Below are 11046 nucleotides of genomic sequence, written 5' to 3' on the forward strand. Positions count from 1 at the left end.
CCATTCTAGTTGAGCTATTTCAAATCCTGAAAGATGATGCTGTGAAAGTGCTGCACTCAATATGCCAGCACATTTGGAAAACTCAGCAGTGGCCACAGGACTGGAAAAGGTCAGTTTTCATTCCAATCCCTAAGAAAGGCAATGCCAAAGAATGCTCAAACTACTGCACAATTGCACTCATCTCACACGCTAGTAAAGTAATGCTCAAAATCCTCCAAGCCAGGATTCAGCAATACATGAACTGTGAATTTCCAGATGTTCAAGCTAGTTTTAGAAAAGGCAGAGGAACCAGAGATCAAATTGCCAGTATCCGCTGGATCATGGAAAAAGCAAGAGAGTTCCAGAAAAACATCTATTTCTGCTTTATTGACTATGGCAAAGCCTTTGACTGTGTGGATGAGAATAAACTGTGGAAAATTCTGAAAGAGATGGGAATACCAGACCACCTGATCTGCCTCTTGAGAAATTTGTATGCAGGTCAGGAAGCAACAGTTAGAACTGGACATGGAACAACAGACTGGTTCCAAATAGGAAAAGGAGTACATCAAGGCTGTATATTGTCACCCTGCTTATTTAACTTATATGCAGAGTACATCATGAGAAACACTGGACTGGAAGAAACACAAGCTGGAATCAAGATTGCCGGGAGAAATATCAATAACCTCAGATATGCAGATGACACCACCCTTATGGCAGAAAGTGAAGAAGAACTAAAAAGCCTCTTGATGAAAGTGAAAGAGGAGAGTGAAAAAGTTGGCTTAAAACTCAACATTTAGAAAACGAAGATCATGGCATCTGGTCCCATCACTTCATGGGAAATAGATGGGGAAACAGTGGAAACAGTGTCAGACTTTATTTTGGGGGGCTCCAAAATGACTGTAGATGGTGATTGCAGCCATGAAATTAAAAGACGCTTACTCCTTGGAAGGAAAGTTATGACCAATCTAGATAGCATATTGTAAAGCAGAGACATTACTTTGCCAACAAAGGTTCGTCTAGTCAAGGCTATGGTTTTTCCAGTGGTCACGTATGGATGTGAGAGTTGGACTGTGTAAAGGCTGAGCACCAAAGAATTGATGCCTTTGAACTGTGGTGTTGGAGAAGACTCTTGAGAGTCCCTTGGACTGCAAGGAGATCCAACCAGTCCATTCTGAAGGAGATCAGCCCTGGGATTTCTTTGGAAGGAATGATGCTAAAGCTGAAACTCCAGTCCTTTGGCCACCTCATGCAAAGAGTTGACTCATTGGAAAAGACTTTGATGCTGGGAGGGATTAGGGGCAAGAGGAGAAGGGGACGATAGAGGATGAGATGGCTGGATGGCATCACTTACCTGATGGACATGAGTCTGGGTGAACTCCGGGAGTTGGTGATGGACAGGGAGACCTGGCGTGCTGGGATTCATGGGGTCACAAAGAGTCGGACACGAATTAGCAGCAGCAGCAGCAGCCCCAGTCATGCGCATGACTGGGATGCTGCTGCTGCTGCTGCTAAGTCACTTCAGTTGTGTCCAACTCTGTGCGACCCCATAGACGGCAGCCCACCAGGCTCCCCCGTCCCTGGGATTCTCCAGGCAAGAACACTGGAATGGGTTGCCATTTCCTTCTCCAATGCATGAAAGTGAAAAGTGAAAGTGAAGTTACTCAGTCGTGTCTGACTTGTAGCAACCCCATAGACTGCAGCCTACCAGGCTCCTCCATCCATAGGATTTTCCAGGCAAGAGTACTGGAGTGGGGTGCCATCGCCTTCTCCGTGACTGGGACTATTTCCTCTCTGATTAGCTCTCTCGTGCTCCTAGCCTCAGCTCACTTACCTCTTTGTTTATGTATCCGTCTTTATTGATGTCATACAAATTAAATGTCCATCTTAGTTTCTCATGGACGGTTCCTCTCAGTAAAATTGACAGAGCGGTTACAAAGTCCTGAGAAGTGGAAGAGGCATGAGACATTAAGCAGCGAGCCACTGGGTGGGGCGGTGCTCTATCTGGGGGTCAGACTCTGTGACCGTCTTTACAGAATGGTATCGCCCAGGTCCTCTGTCTCCTGAAGGATGTGGCCAAGCTCAGCACAGTACGCCACCCACCTTCCACTGCCCACCTTGCCCCATATTGGGGAAGGAGCTTCTGGAGGAAGAAGGGAAATCAGCGTGTGCTGACATCGGCTGTCGCCTTACCCCCAGGGCTGCAATTACCGTACAAGTGGGGGCATCCTCTGGCGGCTAAGAGTGTGGACTCTGGAAACATACCACCCAAGTTCAAAGCCCTCCTTTGCCTCTTACTGTCTGACCTTGGGAAAGCCACTCTGTCTCTCATTACCTTACTTTCCTCTTCTGTAGACTGGTAATATATAGTAGAACCCTACCTTGTTAGGGTTATTGTGAGGGTTAAATGAGTTAATTCGCGTAGAGTGCTAAGTGCAGCGCTGTAGCGCTGGTCAGCCCGGTGCACATGTGAGCCATTAGACTGTCAGTCCCTGAGGCCCTGAGTTCTTGGAAGACAGTTGTTTCTTCTGTCTTCAGGAAATCCTTCTTAAATGGTATAGAACTTAAGCATTGAATGATCCACTCCTCCCAACATGCCCATCATTTAAAGGAAGCGTTGTTGGGGCCCTGGGGCCTCTGAGAGACAAACATACCTCAAACTTCACGGAGCCTGTCTGCGTGGTGTCGAAGGCATGGAAGAGGTAATGCGCATACATGCTGGCATCTGCAAGGCACAGAAGGAGAGGCAGGCGATGGGAACGGGGACCCCGCACAAGGGAGGGAGATCACTTAAAAGCAAGAAGAGGAGAGGGTGATGCTGGGGTGATAGGAAGGAAAAGATTGCCGAGTGGGAAAAGCCACTGCTGTGACCTGAGACCTGTCTGGTTTTCCTGGGGTCTAGGGGGGAAGTTCTAGCAAAAGCTAAGACAGGTTTCATCCCTAAGTCTAGCCATCCCTGGAGAGACGCTCCTGTCTCTGAGTACAGTTCTTGTTGGATGAATGACTTGGTCCTGTGTGTAGAAGATGTTCTTCTGGATGGCAGCACAGTGCCATGGAATGCGCACCCACTAAGGGTCAGTTAGACCTGGACTCAGAGAGCAGTTCCATCACTACCTCGCTGTGTGACTGCAGGAATGTAACGCAACCTCTCTGAGCTTCACCTTCCCATCTCTGCACACTGTTTAACTCTTCACGTAGTCATATCATTAGAACCATCGTTGTTTGCCACATAGTCAAAACTCAATAAAGAGTGGCTCAACAGGACTCAACAAATAGTGGGTCTGGGGCCTGCATGGGGCGAAACTGTCCCCAGCTGGGGGAGGAGCCCTGTACTGGAACTCACGCCTGAGAAGGCACCTGTCTGTTGCTGAGGGAGGTGTATGAGAAATAGAGCCCGAAAAGCGTCTGGGACGTTTGGATCTCTGTTTCATCGGCCCCCGAGGAAGGGGTCCTGCAGGAGATGGCTCCTGGGCAGGAAGTAAGTTAACATGTGACACACGGAAGCCATGGGAAGCCTCTGATGCCCCAGACCCCGGGGCCAGAGCAGGTGCCTGCAGGAGTCAGGCAGGGCGGCAGAGTGCCTGTGAACCTGGCACACAGGCTAACCTTATTCATAAGCACTATTTTATTTACCTTGCATGTTTTTGGATTCCTTTATTTTTATAGCTTCTGGTATTTACTAAAGTTCTTTTTCAAAATTCCACCTTGCCTCAGCCGTTTTAAGGAAAAGATGGAGCACGGCGCAGTGGGAGGTGGGCCTAACACAGCAGAGCTTTGGATGGACACTCTGGGGCCCAGTCCTGGTCTGCCGCTCTCTAGCTGTGTGATCTGCAGTGAGCTGCTTAGCCTCTCTGAGACTCAGAGGCCCATTCTCCCATAACCACACCAGCTTTCTAGAGACTTTATGATACTGCTTTATCACTACCATCTCTGGGAGAGGGTCCATTTTCAGAGCTCTTTTCTGCTAAAGCTTTAGTGAATTCCACATCTTGCAGTAAGGGAGGAACGCTGCTCCGAGCTCTCCCCAACCCTGAGGAGGAGGCAGACAACAAGGCCCTGTGGCCCTGGAGGAAGGAAGCATGATGGAGGGAGCAGAGAGGGAGCCAGAGGGAGCAGAGAAGGAGGCGGGAGCAGAGAGGGAGGCGGGAGCAGAGAGGGAGCTGCGAGGGGTCTCTTTCAAGACTGGACTCACCTCCATGAGGGAAAAACTGAGCGTAGATCTGCTTGAATGTCTCTTCATTGACCACACCGCTGGGGCACTCCTGTGTGAGGGAGACGGAGTCAGTGGGGGAGGCTGAGAGCTTTGGAGGTCCTCATGAGCCCTGGTGGGCGGGGACCAGGTAACCACCTGGGCACTTCCCTGACTCCAAGGAGAGTGGCTGGAAGTTCTACTTTAGGACTGAAGCTGCTTTGCAAAATGGTGAGATGTTATCAGAGAATGGACACTGTGAGGTGGGAGTTTGGGCTGTGGGATTTTTAACAGAAAGACCTGGGTTTGGATCCTGGCTCAGCCCCTTCTATGCTTTGTGACTTTGAGTGAGTCAGCCCTGATTCTCAATGTCCTTACCACGAGAATGTAAAATAGGGCTACCAGTACCTTTCCAGCCAGGCTCTCAGGAAGTTAAATACATGAAATCATGAGATAACATGTTGGCTTTCAGCCTGCTACTTCAGTCTGTGAGCTGGGTTAGCAGCAGACCTAAATCCCCACATTTCCGGGACACTAATGATACTGATGGTGTGATGGGCTATCCTGAGGCGAGTATCTAGGCCAAAGCCGTGCCACCCTGCCAGGTCTGGGCCACCGGCTGGCTTCCCATCCACCGAGACTGCCTCTTTCTTGTTTGGCACCTTTCTCTCTAGCTGGTGAGCGACCGTGCTCTCCTGACTCCTTTATAGAACAGCCTTCCTTACATATATGCAAAAATCTCTTGGAGGGGTCCCTTTGGCGTTTGAGAGAGCGGAGTCCCAGGTGGGAAATGCTGCCTGGGCCTTCAGAAGCCATGTAGGTCTTACATTTTTGAAACCTCGATAAAGGACTTGCAGCTCCCTCTTGGTGAAGTTGGTCTGTGCCTCCAGCTGCTCCAGCCCCTCAGGCCGATGGCAAACCATGGTCATCTCCAGCTCGTCTTCAATCTTATCTGGAACCAGAAGAGATGGCATTGGGGTGGCTCACCTTGGTGGTCACTTGTCAGACTGTAGCCTGGGTTGTCAGAAGGGGGGTGTGGTGACCAGGACATAGGGTCATGGGCTGGGGGGTCACATTGCAGATGACCTTCTTGCCTTGAGCCCCACCTCTCTATTCAGTTGCTTTCTATCTCACCATCAGTCCACCACTCCAGGTGTGTTAGACACCACCTATGGAGGGAACTTCAGCCCAGGAACATGCGTTCCAAGTGCTAAAAATAAGTCCATACAAAAACATTTCCTTGTCTTTCAAAATATCTGTTTTGTATATTCAATTTGCTGCCCACTGAATATTCCACTGCTCATCTGAATATTCCAGAGACACAGGTAAGTGAGCAGATGGATTAACATCCTCCGAACAGCAAAGGGAGACAAATCTACTAAAAAACCATAGAGTAAATTCTTACCATCTGGGAAACTAGAGGTAGGCTAGCTTGATTTGGCAAAAAGTACAAATTATAGCATGTTAAATATTAATTTAAAACTATGAAACCACTTTCCAGTATTGTAATATCTAACAGACATCCTTAAATAATAGGAAAGTAACTTAAATGGGAGCTACTTTACATAAATGAAAACTTTGGAAGCATTTGAAGGGCTCTACAAACAACTGTTTACATGTACTACGGTGCAATAGTTTTGCACTATTATTTAGGAAGCTTTAGTCATTTAAAGCATCCTATTGCTCTGTCCATCTCCTATTGAAGGATCACAAAATCCAAATAAGCGGAACTTTGAACGTTTTACCATCACCACTGGGCTTCCCTGGTGGCTCAGCTGGTAAAGAATCCACCTGCGGTGTGGGAGACCTGGGTTCAATCCCTGGATTGAGAAGATCCCCTGGAGAAGGGAAGGCTACCCGCTCCAGTATTCTGGCCTGGAGAATTCCATAGTCCATAGGGTCGCAAAGAGTCGGACACAATTGAGCAACTTTCATTTCACTTCACTTAACCACCATAGAAGTGTTTTCCTTTGGGACCTACCAGAATGCTTTCTACAAATTTACTTCAGTCAAGAATCAATTACCATCTAACCTTCCTGGCCTGTTGTTGTCAGGCAGGCATCACCAAATCCATGTATTGAGTAACTGTAAATCTGAACTGGCAAGAGTAGTGATGAGATGGGCAGGCTTCTGGAAATGTACACGCACCGTCATATCCCATGATGGAGAGTGAGGATGGGCTGAGTTTCCGTCTGAGGATAGGACGGGTACACGCATTTCCCTAGCTAGTGTCCGTCTTTTTGCATCAGATTCTTTCCGCAATTGTCACTTCTCCTTTTGAGACAATGACCCCAGTGAAAAAGGAACCCATCAAAGTCAGTTTATATCTTGTACCTCTTCTCTGAGGTAACTGACATTGGGGTAGAGTTCCAAGGGAGAGGCAGAAGAACTCGGTGACGATTTCCAATTGTTATCTTTTTTATGTGCTAGGGAACACGTGTCATCTTATCCCACAGGGATCAGAGCATATTACTCAATATAAATGACACTTTGCTTGCACAAAATAGCTGCCAGTGGCCAATTTCCTTATAATTTGAATAGAGCCATTAATTATTGTTATGTTACCAGCTAACAAGTTAAGTAGCAATTATGAAACACTGTAGCATTCTCAAACAAATAATCCCACATAAGTATAATTCAGAATTCTCCCATATATTTTTAACTCATTTAAAAATAGAAAACAAGTTGTTGGTTTAAATCTTCTAACATTAGATTTAGTAGCAACTTTATTTTAAAAATGCACAGAAATTTAACAGTGAAAAGAGGTGAAAGTTATATTAAAAGGTAAACAAGGAAGACATGAAAGTATTTTTGGAAGAACTCATGTATTTTTGAAGGCATCTAGTATACCTTTTCAAGTCTGTCTTATCCAGAAGCTTAAAAGATTTCTCTTTTCAGTATTGACTATTATCAGATTCTTCACAAGCTCAGGGAAATTCCTTTGCAGAAGTTTGAGAGACTCTGACTCAGAAACTGCACTTGCTTACCATCTCTCTTATTAAAAATGCACTAAGTAATTATAGATATATCAAATATTAAACTCACTTCATTAAGACAGAACTGGTTTGTTTGCTGGCTGACCAGCAGGGTCAATTTTCCATATCAAAGAGATTCTATAATATCTGAATATTTGGACATTGACTGCCAAGCTTTTGTTTGGCTTTTTCATCACCCTCTAATTGTCAGACTGTGATCACATCAGTTACTGAAGAAAATTTGCATATCTGGGATTCAAGATGCTAGCGCTGGGAAATCACTGGCGTGGTGAGTGTTAGGGGCTTAAACCAGTGGTTCTTAATTTTTTTTCATTGTAAGAATTACAATTTACATCACAATCCATATACATAAAGGAACAATTTTGTAAAATGTTTTGAACCAAAGGTTTCATGAAATAATACTTTTTCTCACTAATGGGAACTGTCCTCTGTTTTCAATTTTAATCTATCCCTTTATAAAAATGTACTGATTATGACCCTCATGGTCATGATTTGGGAACGGACAACACTAATTTGTTTAAACCTAGAGCAATCTTTATGGGGGCACCCATAACTAAGCATTCTTTCCTTCACACAGCTGCCCCTTCTTTTTCTTTGTAAGGTTCATGGTTCTGGCCACTGTAGCTATATTCCAAAGCAACCTTGGAAGGAGCTGTGGAGGTTTTCACATTCCTGTTTTCCCTGGGGAGCCTCTGAGTGCTGTCCAAGTGGTCCCACTAAAGGAAGAAGGATGGTCCAGCACCCTGGTTGGAGGAAAAGGAAACAGAATGAAAAGATGGGAGCCTCCTTGATAGTTTCTTCTGAGGTTAAAAGTTTCTGAGGCCAAGTGCTACTTGTTATTCCTATTTTTGTTATTAAAAATAATGATAAGCCAGTTACAAAGTCAGGTTGAATTTGAATCAAAAAGATAAAAATTAACCCAGAAAGCGAATACAATGGGGATAACCACAAAGCAAGAATAAATCAGAATATCTTTTGTTTGTAAATTGCCTTTGTCCTGTAAAATGTTTTCATGCCCACTGTCCCGTTACAACCTGTGTGTGGTGGGGAGTGGGGAACATTACCCTCTCCATCAGAATATTAGGAAGATGAGTGTCCTAAAAGATCAAGAGTTTTTCTAACTATAAGAACCTTAAAAAGTGATGAACAATCCAATGCTGGGGGTGGTTAAAGCAAGATAGAGTACCAGAATAACATCTAATGAGTGTAGATGCTATACAGGTAGTTCTCAGACTGAAGGCAAGTTTGGAGAAGATGAATCAGATTATGTGGGCTTTAATGTTTCGGGGCCACAGGCTCTTCTGAGTTTGGATGAAAGCTATAGGCCCTCTCAGAAAAAGCAAAAGCACCTAACTCACATTCCCTGAGCTCCCGTCTCTTTCAAACACTTGGAGCCCACGTTGAGGACTTCTAGTGCAGGAGAAGTTCTCTACACCCTGTCGCCTCTGCCTGTGCCTGAGTCCTGGTTCACACCGTCAGTTGGAGACAGAACTGGACCTCAAATCTGGCCAGTCCAGGCAGATCTGGCTTCCATGTGCCTCTCCAATGGCTTCTGCTTCCCTCCAGCACAAGCTGCAATTTGGTTTGAAACCAGCCTCACAGAAGTTCTGCTTTTGGCAAGCTCTCTGCCCGTGTAAGAGTGAGGCACTTGCACTATGAGCAGTCTGTGATCTCCTCCACGACAGGATGAAAGACCATGGCCATTTCCATCTCCTTCTCCTTGGACTGGAAAATATTTTCTGGATTGGATTTTGTACCAACCATCTAGCTTTGAGGTTGCAAAATGAGTTGGTCCTTAGCTTGAACAGAGTTCAAAGACAGGTCTTGTTTGGTCTATAAAATGTATTTTGTTGGGAATTTCCAATATTTAAAGATGAGAGATTCAAGCACAAGTTTGGATTTCTAGTTTCTCTTGGAAACTGAGATTCCCTGACCACGTTGGCAGCAGTTTATCAGAGCTGAGCAGGGGCCGGCCCCTCGAGCCATGAAAACCTCTAGTGTGCCCTCTGTCTTCCTCTGCGTGACTTCATTTCTCCTCTCTGCCTGGTCCTGCAGGCATCTGAGGTTTTGGTTCCTGATCTCTACCCACTTACCCTGCCACCACCTACCTTTCACCTATCTCGTAACACCCAGATGACCACCTTCTCTCTTCCTCACTATTTGTTTATTCAAACACGTTTTGCTTTGTTTCGCAAAGGATTTGAAGTTGATTATATGAAACACATATAATAAAATAAAAAGAGATAAAGTAATAAGAAACACTGCCTTGGAAAATATTAATTAGATTAGGAGGTTGAGACCACAGGGAAAAAGAGAACACAGAAATTCAGGTCATTTGTTCCAAGCAGTTACTACACTTGAGCCACAAATTGGCTCTGAGCTTTTACATGTATCTTACAGTCTGTGAGAGGAAAACATATCAGTTTCTTTAGGGGAAGCAAAAATTTTCCTGTAACTTGTCTCTACAAGAGTGTTTTCAACTGTTTCTATTTAAAAGAAGTTTGCTGACAGGACACAGAAATTTGGTCTGTGTGAGAAGACTAATGACAAAATACATCCTTGGTTAAGAAGCGCTCCCACTGAAAGTAATGTAACCAAAGCAGTCAAGTTAAACTTTTTTACCTCTCTGATACTGGTAATACCACCAGGCGATGTCTAGGAAAAAGTAAGAAAACATTTTACCAAAACCGGTCATCAAACAAGCAAAACACACTTTGATTTTCCATGGAAAGCCTGCTCTGCGGGTGTCCAGGTCACCATCCAGCGCAACATATGTGAAGAGGTCTCTTGCTAGCAGAGCTGGAACTGACCTCCCACGGCCAGAACAGCCAAGAGCAATGGGTTACCTTGCAGTGCCCACTGCTTCCAGCAGGGGGCTCATTGAGCATGCCCGCAGCCATGCAGCCATGCAGCCCGAAGAAAGGTGGGGGGCGAGGGGCAGAGGATGCACGGATGTGGATGGGTCTTGGAAGTACCTGCATGTTTGATTGAAGAATGCCCTATAAGATAACCCTCCACAATAGAGGCCCCATTGCTGCAATCTGCCATTTTGTGATTTGAAGCTGCATTCTTGAAGTATTCTTTACTCACTCACTCAATAACTATCAGTGAAGTGTCTACTATGTGTACATCGGTGAATGAACAAGTCTGTTCCCTGCTCTGGTGGAGCTTACAGTCTATGAGTCTTTGCTTCTCTCTTCCCCTCTCAGTCGCGATAAGAAACACAGATTCAGAAAAGGATAGAGGGTTACTGAAGACTTAGCACTTTGGGATGACTGGACAGATTGGTTGCAGGCAAAATCCCCTATTACACTGAATATAAAACATGAGACAAAACATCAGACCTGGAAAATCCTCCATTTCATGGTGGAGATGGGTGGAACTAGGTCCCAAAGAGTGGGAAACAGGTTCTAGTTGCTGTTCTTCTGTTGGCCTTTTTGGGGCTATTTTGGGATCATCCTAGCTTTCTCTGTATCCCTGATCAAGAGTGCATAAAGCAGACCAGCCACCACCTTGTGTGTCTGAGTCATTCCTTACCCACAACCCAAGACAGGAAAGGCTTCTTTCCCTGCTGCCCCTGAAAGTCGTGGGACAGGTGGGTGTCCTATTTCTGCTCTTGTTGCCTGACCTGAATCCTGTGGGAGAAACTTATTGTACTGGATGTGTCACTCTCATAGGTAGCATTTGTATTTATTTTTCTAACAGAGGCTACTTTTAGAACAGTTAAGGTTATGGAAAAATTGCACAGAAAATAGAGTTCCTATGCATTCCACCTTCACAATGTCACCTACTTTAACATCTTGACTTGGTATGGTATATTTGTTGCAATGGACAAACCAGGATTGATATATTATTTTAAACTAAAACCCATAGTTTACATTAGAA

The 11046-nt window shown here is 45.2% G+C and overlaps 1 protein-coding gene across 5 annotated transcripts in view; it reads right to left on the reverse strand.

Annotated features, from left to right (window-relative positions):
- The window catches only part of KCNIP1 (Kv channel interacting protein 1), a 410971-nt gene that overhangs the window by 11837 nt on the left and 388088 nt on the right, over positions 1–11046 (reverse strand). For 2 of the 5 annotated variants that reach the window (XM_010854562.1, XM_010854565.1), the window contains exons 2-6: positions 9784–9816; positions 4993–5117; positions 4169–4238; positions 2631–2701; positions 1811–1918 (exon numbers count right to left, since the gene is read on the reverse strand). In XM_010854562.1, the coding sequence (XP_010852864.1) occupies positions 1811–1918; positions 2631–2701; positions 4169–4238; positions 4993–5117; positions 9784–9816 (407 nt within the window). Of the gene's footprint in view, positions 1–1810; positions 1919–2630; positions 2738–4141; positions 4239–4992; positions 5118–9783; positions 9817–11046 lie in introns of all 5 variants that reach the window. The other 3 variants (XM_010854563.1, XM_010854564.1, XM_010854560.1) reach the window with 2 other exon arrangements.

Source organism: Bison bison, unplaced genomic scaffold (assembly GCF_000754665.1).
Source record: "Bison bison bison isolate TAMUID 2011002044 unplaced genomic scaffold, Bison_UMD1.0 scf7180017864343, whole genome shotgun sequence".
NCBI lineage: Eukaryota > Metazoa > Chordata > Mammalia > Artiodactyla > Bovidae > Bison > Bison bison.